General features: G+C 40.0%; 1 protein-coding gene across 23 annotated transcripts in view; it reads right to left on the bottom strand.

Moving 5' to 3' along the window:
* BNC2 (basonuclin zinc finger protein 2) overlaps positions 1–18376 on the bottom strand; it is a 486409-nt gene that overhangs the window by 10070 nt on the left and 457963 nt on the right. For 19 of the 23 annotated variants that reach the window (XM_055577984.1, XM_055577992.1, XM_055577994.1 and 16 more), the window contains one exon: positions 15477–17446. In XM_055577984.1, coding sequence (XP_055433959.1) covers positions 15477–17446 — 1970 coding nt within the window. Of the gene's footprint in view, positions 1–1402; positions 1437–11675; positions 11945–14979; positions 15042–15476; positions 17447–18376 lie in introns of those variants that run through there. The other 4 variants (XM_055577995.1, XM_055577996.1, XM_055577997.1 and 1 more) reach the window with 3 other exon arrangements.

The raw sequence follows: 18376 nt of genomic DNA, 5'->3' as shown, positions 1-18376 counted from the left end.
ATAAGGGGAGCTCTTCATTAACATAATTTTTATAAGAGAGTGAAAGTCCTCAATGGAAGGATGAAAGCAAACCCATGCACCTTTTTCTGAATGATTGTTCTGTTCCTTTCACTCTGTAGCAGCATCAGCTGCAGAGAATCTCACAGCAGAGATTTGAAAAAATATACTGAATATGATAAACGAATGGAAACTTTCTGCTTGTCCAAACCAAATAATTTGAATTTACCTAAAAACAGAAGGAAACCCCCTTTTTTTCTACAGCGAACACTTTAGAGGTATGAAAAGGATTCCTTTTTTTTTTAAGAAAGTAAATGGTTTAATTTAGAATTTGCTTGACAAAATAATAACTTGTTCCCCCCATCTTCCTCATCTTATTTAAGAAAATAATTTAGCTTAAAAGGTTAGCAATTTATTTAATAAAAATAGGGTTATACACTATCTTTAAATCCCCTTTTTAAGAATGATTTGGGATCTCAGCTAAATCTAATAGTAAAATACATTTATCTTCAGAGTCTGCTATATTTCAGAGTTAAAAATAATATTTCAAGTAATTCCAAGTTGTAAACTTTAATCTTAAAAAAAGGTGAAAAACAGAAGTTGGCTTAGTAAATAAAATCTACCCCCATTAAAAAAAAAAAAAAAAATCACACCCAACAGAAAAAAAAAAAAGGGACCAAAAAAGAAAAAAACCCACACACAATACAAAAAAAAAAAAAATTCAAGCACAATAATAACACATGGTCCCTCCATTTTAATAACTGGAATCCATACTACTTAGGCAAGCAAAACTTATACTGTACTCACTGAGTGCTTTGCTTGTGTATATATATATATGTATATATATAAAGAAAAAAAAAACAAGATTGGTCCCAGAGCATCCATAGGGATGTCATGATTTACAAAGCCTGATAGGTTATTATCTATCTGAAAACATTGCCTTAGTATTTACATCCCCCATTTACTTTTAAAGTGCCCTTGGGCATATACCTCTCTCCACCTGCAAAGGCTTATGTTTGACAAGTGTCTAAATTGAAGGCTACCCTTCCAAAAAGCAAACCAATAAATAAATACAGATGCATAAAAGCTTCTCAATAATGGTGGAAGCTCTACATCTTGGAGAAGTTAATTGTGATAACAGAAATGACCTAGAATGGCCCAGATCAAGTTTGACAGACCTGCTGATTATAATTAAAAAGTATGGAAAATCCAAAATGAGTCACACCATTCGGTGACGAGCATGGCTAGTATTTCTTAGAGATGGTTGAGAGGTATGTGCCTCAGAGACAAGAAAGGTGGGAACACGTTCCACCTTTCCACACAAGACAATATATAGCACTCTGGGTTGGAAGGGGCAGAGGGGCGGCGGCCCCCTCTGCACTGCACTTAGAACGGCTGAGCTTACCTTGTGATAATAAGATCAGCTTTCTAATCTTTTGCTAAATCGATCACAAAAGAAAGCAAGAATGAGAGACAGAGAGAGAAAAAGAGAGAGAAGGAGAGAGAGAGAAAACAAATTCACATTCTAGACATCTGGTTTGGAAAAAAAACTTAAACAATAACATAGGGATTTAAAATGTTCTGATCAAAAAATCATTTTCTGTCATAAGCGATCATCTTATATGCTGTCTTGATGATTTTCAGATCAGCCGCATCATCCAAAAATCATAAATCAAATTAAGATAAACCAAATTCACAGCATCATCGTCATCCATAAATGAGTTCTATACAGATGCATGCAGTGTTGCGGATATGTGAATGATAAACAGATGTGGTCCCCAGGGTCCCTGCTCTGACAGTCGCGCCCCGTCTCCTTGGTGTCAGATGGCAGATGATTCCAAATGCAGGTTGTTAAGCAGAGTGCAGGAAATGCCTACTGAGAAATCTCTCCCCCTGACATGTGGGTATGACGCCACTGGAGTTATTACAAGAATGTGGAAATAGAGTTACAGTACGTACTATCACTCCACTGATAAAACAACCTGCCAACCATAAGCAGCTCGCAAAATCCTACCCCTCTGTGTATTATTTTTAACACCCTCCCCTCCCTTTCTTAATTTCACAAACACACATTTTGCGATGACTTTAATCTAGAACTCTGTTGCTTCTCACACATCTGCAGTTACCGCTTCCTAGATTCACTGCTGAGAAAACAGCAGCCAGACACACAGCAGTCACATCAAGACACACTGAATAAGGAAGAATAAATTAACACTGACGAAAGGACACACTGATCCCCAGATGGACACATCTTCCCTGAGATGACTTGTGAAATTACACATCTCCACTGTGGTGTTACCAGGAAGAGATGTCTCTCTTCATGTCTCACTTACAGCAATAGAAATCCGTAATCTAATTAGATGAGGTACCAGCCCTCAATTATCTGTCAACCAAATGATGTGCAGAAATGTGTAGACCAGCTCTGGCACTCGGTTCAACAGTGTCCCTTTTCCGCTGTCAGCAGTACTGTTGGCCTCTGCTAATATAATTACATTGACTTTTATTCAATTAAGTGCCATCCTTGCCTTTAAAAAAAAAAAAGCTACTTTATCAATTGATTCAGGTGTAATGCAATAATAAAGATGAACTCATGGCAGTGCATTAGCTCTGCTGTTCATAACTTCAGTACATGGGTTCATTCGTGGTAGTCGATTTCCATTATGCAACCACAGTTCAAGAGAATTGATTCTTTTATGTTCATTTCTTAATCTATTTCATTTTTGTGTAATAATCCTCCTAAATGCCATATGCAAAATACCAGAAGTAGGGATAGGAGGAACGTGTGGTGGAAAGCTTACTGGTTCACTCTCATGATGGTGGGCTTGGAGCTGTTCTAACTTAACTCCCAGTATTACTGGAGTGGAAAGAGGCAAAGCAAGAGGGAGAGGAGATAGACTCTTGAGAGAGTCCTGATCCTGTACCTCAGGAGGTTAGCTTTGCCTCTACAGAATGGACAAAACGCAGTGCTTGATGTTAACAGACTTGGACTCAGTCAATCCAAACCACAAACTGCCACAGAACACTACAGAGGAGAAGAGACGAAGACCAGGAGCTAACAGCAACTTACAAGTTTACATGGATCAGCAAAACCTAGAGAGGTGAAAAGGAAGATGAAGAGACACAGAAAGAAGAGTCACCAAGAGCAAGGAAGAGGATTCTGAAAAGTTCAAGAAGACCAGAGAGTCCTGGAAATGGGAGGACCCCCAGCAGAGGAAGCAGGGGGCAACTGTCTGTAATAAGGAGCAGGAGGCCTCCAGAAAGGAACAGATTTTGAGTTCTCCAGAGATGAGTTTTTCTAATGAACCTAATGTTCTGAATATTTGTCTCCAGAAAAGAGGAAAAAATAACCATGAACTAAAACTGTATTAGAACTTATTATACTTTATAAGAATGTCAGCAGTACAAAAGCTGTTTCTATTTGCATTGACTGGGTATTAGGTAGGCAATACCAATATGAGGAGGCAGCTTCCTTTTAGAGGAAAAAAAAAGACTGGGATGAAAACAGAAGGTAAGTTGATAAGTAGAGGGAGGAAGGATCTGATCTTACGGGGGATCTCGTCAAGACAGTAGGACAAAATGTAGTTCCATCATGGTCACTTTTAAGAACACAAACTATATCTTATTCAACCTCAAGTCTCCTGCTGTGCAAGTAGATAGAATACTGGGTTGACCAAAAAGTTCATTTGGATTTCCCCATCACATCTGATGGGAACACTCTAACTTTTGATCAACCCAATACTTTGCACATGGGACATAATTAAAAGTACATTTATTTGACTTCAATCAGTAATAGGCAGAGTCTTAAACTTTCCCCAAAACAAATTATAGAAGTAGAAACAATGATCCCAACATTGGAAACATGAACCTAAAGATTTAAGAAAAGACACAGATAATATTAATATTAAAGGTAATATTAAAAGTAATGCTACATAATAACTATGGCATGACACAGTCCTATAACTTGGGCAATGCTTAGAACCACAAATGTTTCTTCTGACCTCTGCACTCATTCCTACTATTTCTGTACTGAGTTTACCAAAGCCTCTTGAAAACTAAGAGCACCCGTAAAAGCAAAAGGTAATGAAGCTTATATGACATAGAAGAGGTCATGAAATCAGATTAACTCTTTGAAATGCTTGGTGGGAGCACTCTAACTAGATTAAAGTGGACTACCACTCTTTTTTGGTTTCTTTAACAAAAACAAGTCAATTATATCTCAGTTAAAAAAAGAAAATTTTACCATACAATCATAGAAGACAGCAAATCCAACAGTCAAATGCAAACACCTTTTAGACAAAGTCAGTCCTGTCTTGAGCTTTTCTTTCCTCACATTTCCCTTTCTAAGCTGGTTTAAATACCTAGTTCAACTTAATGCAATGTTTAACCATAAAAAGAAAAAAAAAATTAAGCACACTAAAAAATGTTTTGAGATTTTAACTTTGGTTTTGAGATACAAAGAAGAACTTTTTTAAAAAATAAGAATTTCATGACCAAGTTAGAAAATCAAAATGTGGCCATCAAACTGAATCAAGCTATAGGTTACATAAGAAGCCCAATCTAACCTTAATTCTTAATCGGTTCTGAGCCATCCTAAACTTACTGAACTGCAACAAAATACTTGATAATTACTTGCAGTGCCCCAGGTGAAATGGAACTGAGGCTCCATTTTGGCCTAACTTTTGCCTTTATTTTTTCTGCTTATCTTTGCCACTTCACACACACATGCACACACCTCAAATTGTCCAGAATGATCACAGTGAAGTATACACAGCGGATAGCACCATATATAAATAGTGTATGTGTGTTTTTATGTATGTATATGGGCATACATAAATTTATATTCAACCTGTAATATAAAATATAAAATCTGGATGCTGGGTTTGAGTGTATTGTTGGACACCGAGTCAATATTCCTGATTGGAAATGTAAATCTGCTCTCCAAATCCAAAGAAATGAAAAGTTAAAACTTCTGTGCCTTACTCTTTTATCTAGATGGCGGTAACACTACCTGTTGTCCTGAATGCCTCAAAAATATTTGTACTCCCATTTATTGGTGGTGGTATACTTATAGCCCTGTGAAGTAATGATATTTTTGATAGTATATACATTTTTGCAAAATGAGCAGGTGCTCTCTAAGGTAGTATTTAAAGATTTTCTCCAAAAGATCTGAAAACCATCCCCAGCTCAGGAAATTTTAGTGAACAATGCTCAACCCCTCCCACCCCCCAAAAGTACAGAAGTACATGATAAATGCAAGAAACAAAAGCTAAGCAAATTCTTGCAAATTAAAAGTATGAAATCCAGTCCCTTCAATCCCTTTCAATATAAAACAAATCATCCATACTGGTCACGCAGACAGTTCTCTCTCCATTCAAATTATTCACTTGAAGATAAGCTCCCACCAAACTCTTTAGGGGTTTAGCTAATTTACTGCACAGATACGGCACGTCTGTTGTAATAACAGGTAGGATGTATTGGGGTCGACCATTTATCAGAATTAGACTTCTTTTCTCAATTCACAGTGAATTATGCTGCCTACATGACTCCTCTCTCTCAGAGCCTGCCATCCCCTTACGGCCCCTAATGTGGCAGGCAAACCAAATTGACAGTCTCATCTTGTCAACAAGGGGCGATTCTCCTGAGAAGCCATTTAACTTTGCCGAGGAAGCAATGTATTAATGTGCCTGTCCCAGGAATGTTAATCATCTTCAAGCTTCCAACCTAACTTTGACGTGAACGAAATCACCAAATTTGTTTACTAAATGAATCGTAATATGCTAATAAGAAAGCATGACATATATGGAAAAGCCAAACAGATGGTTTGTTTACTCCACTTTGCAACTTTATAAATGTTGTAACTCTGAAGATGTTAGTGAGAATTATTGGTTTGTTGGCAGAGGCGAACGTGTCTCTTGCATACTAAATCTGGTATACGGCTACAAAACAATTTGTCATTGCTGTGGAATGCTTAAAAAATGTTAATGTAGTGATGGCATTTGGGAAGGAAGATTGGTGGATGGAAAATGTCTATGCTGGATGCTCAGGTTAAGTGCAGAATTGATATCCAACGCTGTTCCCTAACCATTTTACTTCTGAGCTGTATCTGACACATCGAGGCTTCTCAAGGGTGCTGATTATTCAATAGATAACCTGTTGCGCTGTAATGTGAGACGTGTGTTACACTGCGAATAGGATTATGTTTTCACAGCACTTGGAAAATTTCTCAATCAGGCAGCTCATATGGTGTTCAGCTTACTACTACTGTTGGGTAAGAGAAAGCAAAGCCATTCATCCCGGCATCTTTTAAGGACTTGAATAAAATCTGAGCTACAGTTTTGAGATTTATATTTACCCTGGATGAACTGCTGCTGCTGCTAAGTCGCTTCAGTCGTGTCTGACTCTGTGCGACCCCAGAGACGGCGGCTCACCAGGCTCCCCCGTCCCTGGGATTCTCCAGGCAAGAACACTGGAGGGGGTTGCCATTTCCTTCTCCAATGCATGAAAGTGAAAAATGAAAGTGAAGTTGCTCAGTCGTGTCCCACTCTTTGCAACCCCATGGACTGTAGCCCACCAGGCTCCTCAGTCCATGGGATTTTCCAGGCAAGAGTACTGGAGTGGGGTGCTATCACCTTCTCCGCTGGATGAACTAACTCTCCAGTTTTCAATCCCAGGTTTTATCATCTTATACAAAGAGTTCCGAAGATCTATTTCCAAAACAGTAAGAATGCATTTTTCTCTTGGCATTCAAATTTCTTCTCCTATTTAAAAATAAGCTTTCTTTTCTGATGTGTACAACATGGAACATCAGTTTCTTTCTGAGATCTTTTTCAAAGGAAATACTTCCTAACTATCCAAGAAGGTTTTATATCATTAAAACAATTTGTGATCTTTTAAAAAGAGAGCATTAGGGATGTGCGACTTTCCCAGGGGACAGGATTTTGTAGGCAATATTATAATTGAGCTACGGCCTTATCTAGAATTCTGTGTTGAAAATGAAACTATTTAAGACACATGAACAAAAAGAATGCACAAACATCTAATTTATATCTTTGGTTAAATGGTGTCAAAACTACCAACAGGAAAACTTCAGTTAAGCAACCAGCAACACAACTATGCTACCTTTTAAAGTTCAGAAACATTCAGATTTTTCTGAAATTCTTTTTACTCATGATTCACACAAGCATAGCCATAGAAGCAGAATTCTGTATGAAAGAGGTGCTTATTGCTTCCAATACCATTAACCACTTCCCCCAACTTCTTAGTCCTATATATACATACTGAGATCACCACGCATCTTGTGGGATTCACCTGGTGTATCACCATAGAGTGAAATTTTTACCCGTCTGCCGAAGAGAAACAAGAGCAAAGCGAGCTAAAGAAACCTCTGACTTCATCTTGCTGCCCAAGGATCACTTTGGAGCAAGAAACATTAGCGGCTTTCCCAGCCTGGTGCATCTCTTTCATTTGAAACATCTCCTTGTTCCTGACCAACAAAGAAAATTTCAATAAGGTACTTTTACTGGTTTAACAACAGTGAGCTCTTGGGATTGTCAAAGTGCTAAGCCTTTTCCAAGGAGAGAAGAAATCAGCAGCTCAAATATAATTAACCTTCCATTCTCAATGCAAACTGCCACACACAGGAGCTCTGCAGTCTATTAGCGAAGTTATAATGGCCAACGGGCAGAAGCGAAATTGTCAAAAAGTTGGCTGCTGCTGTCATATTTTTGGAATTATGATTAATGGCACTAATAATGTGGATGATTACTGATATGTGTATCTCCAGCAGTTTATCATATTGCTCTGGCTGCCTACGTCCACAATAAGCAGGATGCTATCATTTACCTCTTTATTGAAGGCAATCCTTCTCTTGAAGGAGCATATTCTAATTACTTCGTAATGTTTTATGTCTTAAACATTTTGCAGCTCTGGACCTTGCCAACTGCTTCATGTCTACCATTGATTAATTACTGAATGTTTAATCAAAATTTAGAACCTAATGTAGTCATTTATGAGCACACTGCAGTGCCAAAGTAGTTAGGCTCTGCTCCCAAGTTTGGGGAGTGCTGGGTTAAACATCAAATCCCAGCCAGGCATGAGGATCCAAGAATTTCACCTTGGGTGCTCTGAGGTTGCCAATTCCATCTCTGCTGATGAATGGAAGGTAATCTAACTACGGGTAAACAGCATCTTTACCTCCCCTCTCCCCACTGGATCTCTCTTTCCCTCTTCTCCTGGTTCCCTAATCAACAGAGCACTGCTGACTGCTTGCTTCTCAGAGCAAGAAGGTTCTCGTGAAAACCCATCTCAAGAACATAGCTTTGAAGTGGTTAAACAAGTGAAAAATAATTTGCTGGGACAAATACATAAGTTTTTTTTTTTTAATGTGGATTTTTTATGGTACTGTCATACAACCATTCACCGTTGAAGTTAAGTGTTTTTTTAATACCATTACTGAACTGCTGAAATGGATGCTAATATAGCTTGGAGTGCTAATGTCAAGTCCTGGTAATAAAAAAGACAGACTGCTGAATGAAATAATTTCAAGTAAAAAATAGAACAAAAGTGCTCTCTCTCTTGCTCTCCACTTTTATTGAATTGGGACTGACTGAGCCAATTGCTTTAGAAGTCTGTAAAACACAATTACTAGTGAGCGGACTGACCCCCCAGTGCCCCCTTGGTGACAGAGCGGACTAAAAAGCCAGCAGAGTTCGAGCGGCTCCCCTTAGCTGGCCATCAGACCCATGAGGCTTACTTCTGAAGGTCTGTTGTTCTCATCGCCCAAATCTGTCTCTTCTGACTGAAAAAAAATCTTATTTCCCATCCATGTGCTAAAGTAACTTCATACATCATTTCCCAAGATGAAGATGTCTATTCTGGCAATTAAGGATGATCTGTCTTTTGATATTCTTATTTATGTGATTGTTCACATATAAACACACATATACTTTATGTGGATACATTTACATGAGAACGTTAGCATAATTTTTGAATAGCTGGCAATAATTCCAATTGATATATGCAATAGCAAACTGGAGGCATCACTTACGTATGTTCAGGTTAGAAACACAGCTTTTTTTTTTTTTTTCCTAAGGTAAAGTCAAAATAATTAGAGCAAGCAAGAAAAAGAATTAAACCAGAAGTAGGTAACATTTTCCCCCCTAGTTAATAAAAGAAGTAATAAACTCCATAAAGTACTAGAGTTAAGATCACTAACACTTCAGGCATAACAGCTTTTTACCAGGAATTTACAACTCCTGTTTTAATTCAAGCCGCTTGCATTAGGACATAAAATCTAGGTATTTTAAAAAAGTGTAGCTTTCTGTTAACTGAAGAAAAATTGTCCTTTCCTGAAAAGCATTCTTTTTTCCTCTTTCTCAGCTTGCTTCTTTCTCACACATGCACACACACACATCTTGGCACTCAAGAATCAAAGTTAATAAATCCTTTTTTTATGACATTGTAATTTTTTGGCAAGTGTAAACTTCTTTCATATTCTGCCACATTCATTTATTTGAAGCTTGTGGGAGTATTACGGCAAAAACATTAAATTATTTCTGAGAAGACTTTTTAAAAAGAGAAAAAAGAAACGTTTTCTAGCCCAACCTTCACGATGAAATTTCAACAGAGAAAGAAAAGTCTGTCTCTTTAGCACAGCAACAAATCACTCTGCAAGAAAGGGCTGGTAGAAGCCTCTTACCTTATGGAGAACCCACCTTTGCAGGAAGGATACAAGCAAATACTAATATGTGTGTGAAGTCTCATAACCTGCTTCCAGGTGAGAAATGGCCTTTCTTATTTGTTTTAAAAAAGAAAAGACTATCTACAAAAACAAATACTTAGAATGAATCATTATGAGAAAGAATGAGACCAAAAAAGTCTATCAGGGGATCAGATAGATGGCGGGAGACCCAAGGGAGACAGAAATCATGAAGATGACGCTTTCAAAGTGGTGCCATCCTGAAAATTACCACCTATGCATGCAGTATGTACATGCTGATCTTAATGCTATTTCTGCCTGGATTTTCAAGTTCCTGATGGAGGGAGTAGTAGCTCATTCCTTTTGAGGGAAGGTAGGAATACAGGGTATATGGAAGCATTGCATTTACACAGTGGAAGTTATGCAGCCACAAGAGATTTAATGGTACTCCCATCAAGAGAAATTTGTAAGAACTTCTTTGTATCATGGACAGTTAGTCCTTTGCTCGATATTAAGCTTTGTTGTCTAGTTGGTAGGCAGTTTGGTGGAAGTGATTGGTGTACTTCTTGGGCTGGAGGAGTGAAAGGTCAGCAGAGGCTTAAATGAGCTTGTCTTACATCCAGCTGGGCCAGCAGGAGGTCATTAGGAAGATCCGAGGCGCATGGTAGGCTTGACAGAGTCTCTCCCCATGATACAAGGAGGCCGTTTTGCTCACTGCTCTTCTCCCAGGATATAAAAAGAACCCCAGAGACAGGAATGACACTGAAGTTTATCTTACTACCAAAGTTTCGCTTGAGGAGGGCACAACTAGCAATTACTCAGAAGGGGGAATTTATTTTGTTTGTTTGCCTTTGATGGAAAGTAATGGAGATAAGTACAAAAGACCTATTGATCTCCTGGCTGTACTGTGAAACTAAAAAGAGTAACAGAGGGGGGAAAAAATGTCTTCCTTTAAAAGTCAGAGGACCAACAGGACTTTACCTTGTAAAAGAATTCTGGTAAAGGAGAGCTGCAGTTTGGATGGCAAAAAATATAGGAAATGAAAAAGCTGATGCCTTAAAGTGTTCTCTTCTCGTACTTGGAGAAGATTAACACACTGTTTGACAGCTAATTGTATTAGGGCAAATGCACTAATAGTTATCTTAAATTGGTGCTAAGTGGCTCATTTCTAGGAGGTATTGCCTGGTGAAATCATATGCATTTATTGCAAATCTCTCTTTGGAAACTTACAGAGAACTTTTCTAAACAAGAATGATGGGAAAAATGGATGTCGCTGCTGGGAAGGTGAAAACAGGAGCAGGTAGCATGTTTTCGCATCTTCACCTCTGCTGTTAATGTATGCAGTGGCTCGTCAGAGGTAGCTTATGTTAATTTATTCCTGCACACCTGTACAGGGCTGGAAGTCAGGTAATCAAACAAGCAAAAACCATACATCTCTGCTTTTTAGCTATGGCTACCCAGAGGCCTATACAGGAACAAATTTAGTTCTGGAGACATCAGCAGGTTTTAATAAACCAAATACAGATGTCTTACTTCATACAAATCAAGAAGTTTACATGTTTAAATCTGGACGGATTTAAGTAGCAATCAAAGAGAAGGTTTCCACTTGGCACCAATGGTTGCCTCATATTTATTTATAAGTCACCCTAAGCAAATATTATTTTGTTTCTAAATTTATCCATGGGGCTGAATCACCTTTCCTACACCTTGAAGATCAAACACAATGCTTACCTTTCTGATAAAATTCAAGACAAACTGTAGCAATGAGTGGCCACTATTCTCAGAGGGAAGAGAGGAACAAAGATGGTAAAATTCATGTTAAGATGAAAAACAAACAGATTAAGTATTTCTTTCTATGTAGACCATCTAGTTTCTGTAGACCAAGTCTTCATTATAATTGAGGGAGTTTTAAAACAGCCAATCACCGAAACAGATATAAACAGATTTTTAACATACTAGCAAATGATAAGGAATTCAGCAGAAGAGGACACAGGGGTTTTTATTTTTTGGAATAAAAACCAAATGTAATTTATAAATGGGCTTCCCTAATATACAGATGATCCATGGCCACTCAGCCCTCCTGGGGATCAAAATACCAGACAGAGGGTAAGAAATGACCAAAGCAAGCCAGGGCCAACCACTTCTATGACACTTGTCAAGAAAATGTCCTTTATGAAGATTGCAGGTTCTAGGCCAGTTAGAATTCTTCCCAGGGAGTATTTTCATAGGTAGAGTCAGCTTTGCTGTTCCCTGAAAGAAGAGCATCTTAGCAGAAAAATCAAGGGCAAACAAGAAAGAAGTCCCAATGTCTAGTGACTGTCGGGTGTAACACTTACACACTACTGTTAGTATACACTTAAATATCAGCCATTGCCTTATAGTTCTCTAGTTCTTTACAGGGAAAGTAATTTACACTGTGCGTCTAAAACTCAGAATAAAAAGTACCCTAACAGCCACCTAATGACCAGACGAATCGGAGTTTGTGTATATTAGCTTGCTCTGTGTCATTAGTGTGGAATGGTCCTCTTTGCTTTCAAATTTATTAAACTCACACTCATTCACAAATGTATAGAAAGGACACTTCTGATACTACACTCAGAATCCTCAGCCCTCCCAAACCTTGCTTGTGCCCCACTCTCTCTCTCATGTCCCTTTTGGTGACTTCACACAAAGAATATTGTTTTTCAAAAAGCCTTCAATCTGATCTTACAAGACCTAGAAAGATGCTAAGCAAAGACTTGGACATCTCTGCTAACTAGCCGCCAGGTGTAAAACACAGCATTTACCATCTTTCTACTTCCACCCTGCTAACTGCCTGTCTGAGACCAAACACACAACTCCCTCAAATACAATCATCTTGGAAGAAGCCCAGGAAGACCTGTTTCTCACTCCGGTAAGGTGTTCTAAGCCCAAAGACAAGAAGGCTGCTTTCATAAATAGAAGGAAGAGGGTTTCTTCTGTTAGTTTTATCACAGGTAAACCCCTTGCATACTTCGACCCCAACTCAAAATGCCTTCTAATGCTCTGTTTGCACAAGGAAGATGTTGCAGAGTCCACGATGGATGAATCGAGATGCTGGGGAGAGGAGCGAAATGGACACAGGGACAGCAGGATTAGAGACAGAGGGGGATTTCTGCTTAGGAAGGTGTGTTGGGTCAGAGAAAGGTAAGAAAACTCAGCCTAACTTCATAGTGGATTGAAGAGGAAAAAAGCAGGGATAAAATTCCTGGGGTTCTTGCGACTGATACGGGAACAGTGAAGAGACAAGGGAAGAGAAGTCTACTGGGTAGATTTGAGATGTGAGGCAGAGGCTTTGTGAACAAGGAGATTAAATTACAGGTCAGCATTGGTTGATGACAATGAAACAGGGGTACAATTATAGTGCAGTGATGTTTCCTGAGATGCGGAAGAGGATGGTATTCAATGGCACCCCTGCTTTTGCTTATTCGGTGGTAGCTATGCTCACATATTAACTCAAGTTATAGACTCAACAAGGATGAACACTCTTCTTATAAAAAAAAAAGTTGAAGTATCAAAGTTTCTGCTAAGTGTTTACCCTGGGGTCAAAAGATTTGAGGACTCTTGAAAAGCAAAGTTTCAAGTGAGAACCAGAAGACTTTCTTGTACAGTACTTTTTTTTTTTTCCAATTTGCTTTTTATTGTGTGTGACAAAATTTCAGAATTAAAACGATTTGGCGTGACGTGCTATTTCACCCATATGAAATGTAATCACCTGTCTTCTGGGGTTTGCAATCTCTTGTGAGACTGAACGTACATGGGAGAATATCTGTATTATGCTTCCCACCTGGAATATCCTATGTCCTAGTTATCCTGGGCAGTGGTCTCAACTTGTGTATGGATGGTCACCCATGGAACACTCAATCCTTAGAGTAAAATTAGAGACTGAAATATTCTGCTTCTATCAATAAACGTTTTTCCTCAGACAAACCACCCTCTCCACAGTACTTCCTTATACACTGAGGCATAAAACAGTGCTCGTGTTTTCTAGTGGCTTGGTGTAAATGAAAGCACCAAGCTTTGGGTGTTGCAGCCTTTGGTCCCAGAGCCATTTATTTGAGTGTTATGACTTGCAGTATTTTCAGCAAACCAACTAAAACTGTGATAGGAATTCATGCAAATAAGCTTAAATTTTGGCTTGTCTTCAAACACTCCATTTCCATAAATATTTTATGCAGTTTTTCATGAGTCTTTTATTTTTGTTAAAAAAAATCCAATGCATTAACCTCATTATCACAAGTGCACTATTTCAAATGTAAAAGAATGAATATTACTTACAAACGTGGGGGGGGATGGATATAGTATTATATTTTGTTATTCAAAGTCTAGCAATCTTAACTGCTGTATTCTGGGACTGTCAATGGTAACTTGGAACTGAAAAGAACTCTGTGACCATAAAACATTTTTACAGAACAAGGTAAATGGAGTTGGGGGGAGGGAATTTTTTAAGAAGATAGATTTCTCTTCAAAGCATGTTTTGAATTGTATGAAGAAAGCCACTCAATTTTTTTCTCAGAGATTTTGCTTTTCATGCATTGGGTCCCTTGTATTTTAGTAGAAAGGAAAATATTTTTTTCTTTTCTTCTATTGTTGTTACTTTATGAAACAACTCTACCCACCAGGGAAACACTAGAATTTGGGCGGTAGCTATTTGGAAACATCTAGTTAATATTGTTTCTTCTACATATATTGATTTTTACCATGTAAAACATGTTCTCCAGATACATTATTAAAAGACAATGTAAAACCAGAACCTGCATTTGTTATAATGGGATGGACTAACTGTGTGCCTCTAGTTAGGCTGGTGTATATACTCTGCTCATAAGCCAATCTCCACAAGAGGAGGGCAACTGTACCACTCCACCACCGGCCACCTTAACACACTCCTTTTATTACATTTTCTGTAAGATTGAAAAAGAACACTGCAGGTTTAGGACCAGCTGCTTCTGTTTAAGCCCAACTGTTTCAGAGCCACAGCTACATACCTAAGGTGTGATGTCATCTGAAGGCTGGACATAATATATTCTAACTGATCCTCAAAGTATATGCATGCCTCCCCTTCTCTGCATAATTCCCATGACAGACTATATGTTAGAGATGTGCTCAAAGACATTGTGAAGTTGAAGTAACCCACAGTCGTCATTACATTTCCCCATATCAACAACTACTTCGGTCCCATTTTCTTCCGGTATTTCTACGACTCTTAAAGAATTCATGGACACACTAAATACTCATGTAAGAACGATAACATTTCTGGTTATACCTACGCAGATGCAGGCTGTCTCGATGTCCTGGACCTATGGTTCTTTCCATCCGTACATTTCTGTTTCTATATTGGATAAATACGTGTGTATGAAGATAATATATTGATTTAATTATAAAGCCACAAGGCAAAGCAGAAATATATATAACAGAAGCTGCAGCTTCTAAGTGAAGGTTCACGGGAAAGCAGGGAACTGTGTACACAGTTAACTTATTCACACCTAGATGCATGGAAACACACACACACACACACACAGAGCACAGAGAAAAATGGCGTGCATTACTGAGTAAGATGGCGTATGATTCTGCATGCTTAATCAGAACAAGCACCGACTGCAACAATCCTTCACGAGCATGGCAGCCTGGGGATCACGCGGTCACTGTGGACAATCTTTACAGTGCATCGAAAACATCCAAGTTGGATTATTTTTTAATGTGTCAAGTCCACCATGACTGGCACCCTCCACCCCCCAGCAGGAGCAGCCAATGGAGATTTACTGACCTGTCTCTGCTTCGGCGAGAGGGGAAGGCAGCGTTGCAGCCAGCCACCGTGCAGACATGCATCTCTTTCAAGTGAACGTTTCTGTAGTGAAGCTTTACGCTGTAGGAGCTTTTGAAACTCTTCTTGCACACATAACAGATTTTAGGGTCTGGGCTAGAACACAGGTCCCCTTCTGGGGAGAACTTCTGAGGGCTGCCGTAATTCAGAGAGGATGTAAAACTCTCGTGCAGGGCTGCCATGCTGGCACCCCCGCCGTTGTACAGCCCATACTGGCTCATGTAAAACATGTCGTAAGTGGGATCTGTAAACTCCTCCTTCACCTTGATGACATCCTGGTGAGAGGGCTCACTGTGGTTCTCGTCCGGCCTCTCACTGTTCATCAGGACTTTCTCACTCACCTCACCGTGCATGTGCTCATCCCCCTCCATGGATTCCTCACCGAGTTTGGGCTCCGAAGACTCAGACTCATTCTCATAGTCCCGCTCAGGTTCTTGGTCCTCAGAAGTCATGCTATCAGCCCTTCTTATTTCTGTCCTTGAAATGCACCGGGTCCTGCTATGCTTAGAAAAGTCCTTCACCGACATGCCCGGACTCATCTCCTCCTGGGAGTGGCAGTGATTGTCATGGCTCCCATCGTTGACCACAGCCCCGCTGTCATTGGGGTCGTCATCTTCATCGTCAAACTCATCGGCGGTATCGATAATTTCCTTCTCGATCTTCACAGGCATACTGGACTTCCTGGGCTTCTTCTTGGGCGCCAGGTCGGCACTGGGCTCATGAGTGGCCATCATCACTACTGGCGCTGCTGGCTCAGAGGGCGGTGGGGGGTGCTGCTCTATGGTACCACTGGTTGGAATGATGGGACTGGTTGGGAGGGAGGTCGGAGGACTCACCATTTCCCCTGGAGTGAGTAAACTTCTATAAAATGGAGGAACGGGTTGGACAGTCTTTAGCCCAGAGAACACCAGCTGGCTAGGGAGAGGGTTCTGTAAGACAGGGTCTAGTGGGGGAGTGGTAAAACCCATTGGGGGCCGGCCAGGGCTCGTGAGTGTGAGATTCGATTTTGTACTTGCTATGACGGGGGTGGCAGCCCCGGACGTGGCCCGGATTAAATCTTTGTCTCGGTTATTCCTTAGCATAGGCATGTGAAGGCGAGGGTTAGGGTTCGCACTGTGGCGGTTCCGGCTGCGGAGGGAGCTAAAGACCATATTGCAGCCTTCAATGGTGCACCGATGTTTGATCTTCAGGTGAACGGCGTTATAATGGATTTTGAGAGTACCTTTGTCATAGAACGTCTTCCCACACGCGTTACAGAACACTCTTCCCTTCCGGGAGGCTGACCCCATCCTTCTCATCCGGTGGATCCGGAATGAGCTCTTCGGGTGTTCAGTTTTGGACAGATCACTGACTGGGGCGGAATTCTGAATGGGAGACACGCAGGCTGGCTCGGTTTTGGGCTCCACGTTAGTGATGCTGGTCAGGGCATTTCTATTGGGCGTTTGATCATTCTTGTAGGGCGTGGGGGAGACTTCAGACTCACTGCTCTCATTATATTCATTCTGGGTCGAAAGGCTGGGCTCCCGCAGTCTCAGTCCTGGTTGCTCTAACAGCAGCCCGTTTGGAGGCAATCCTAGCAGCGGGGCTGAGACTGGGTTTATGTACTGGAATGGCAGCAGGAAGGCGAGGCTGTTGGGGATGTTTTCGAAGTGATGAATGCTGGAAGGGTTGCTGTTCTCTAGATGGGCGAGGAGGCTGGGACTCCTGGTGCGATTATTGCTCTCAATGAAAGTTCTGATGTCTGAGTCTGTCTTTGAAGATGGTACAGCTACGGCCTGCCCTTCTTTCTCCTGAATCGCCATCAGCTCCACGATGGATTTGGTTTCTCCGAACCGCAGAAACTGCTGAAGGGTGATGATTTCCTCTTCTCGAGACATGATGGCCCAGCGGTCCAGCACCTTGCCGGCAGCATCCTGGAGGCCACATCAAAGAAACGACAAAGACAAACACAGAAACTTATTGATTGTGCATAATTATTCAGTGCAGCTGAAGGTGCTCTGTCTGCTCATGGAACACCGCGAGCAAGAGCAGAAAACAACATGCAAGCTCTGTTAATACAAGTTGATCCACAAAGCAAACTTCTCTGCCATGCAAATGCAGTCATTAGAGTCACGGTTAGAGAAACAGATTGAGTTTAATAATGTCAAAGCAAACAAAACGTAGACCACTGGGGATCTGTGATCTAAAACGCCTACAATCTACTGCTACTTTGAACAACAATGGTCTATAGACTATGCAAGTATTTAGCATATATTAGTACAAGACGTGAACTCTTGCTGTGCAACCCAGTGTATGCAAAAGCAAAACATAACATGGTACCTTAATCTTTATCAAATAGTGACACCATAGGAAGGAATTAGGTACATTTTTCAAATTTTATTTAACACAATCAGACATGACACTGGATTCAATGATGAAACTGCCTTTAAATAGGAGCTATTATCTGAATTTCTAAATCACTAAGGTGAATGAAGTAGCATCACCCCCATACTCACACTGCTACGCTGTATTTCTCCACTTTTAAGTGGCTGAATTTTAGTGTCATGTTACAGTAGGCAATTTCATAAGGTAGAGTAAGGAAACACAGTAATTGCACTTTTTCTGAAAATTGATTGTAATTCTATGATTCAAAGTTTGAGTTAAGAGTATTTGACTTTTTATGATCTTGTTATAAATGACAGTTATAGATATTCAGAAAGTAAACATGTGATGGATTTAGATAAGAATGTGTAAAAATATTGTCTCTCAACATCCTGCTCTGATAGTAGAGAGCGTCCACAGAGAATACACATCAGTAATCACCAGACTATGTGTTGTTAAATATACATTAAAAGCATTTCACA

This window comes from Bubalus kerabau, chromosome 4 (assembly GCF_029407905.1).
Source record: "Bubalus kerabau isolate K-KA32 ecotype Philippines breed swamp buffalo chromosome 4, PCC_UOA_SB_1v2, whole genome shotgun sequence".
Taxonomy (NCBI): Eukaryota; Metazoa; Chordata; class Mammalia; order Artiodactyla; family Bovidae; genus Bubalus; species Bubalus kerabau.
This window is presented reverse-complemented; position numbering and strand designations above follow the sequence as displayed.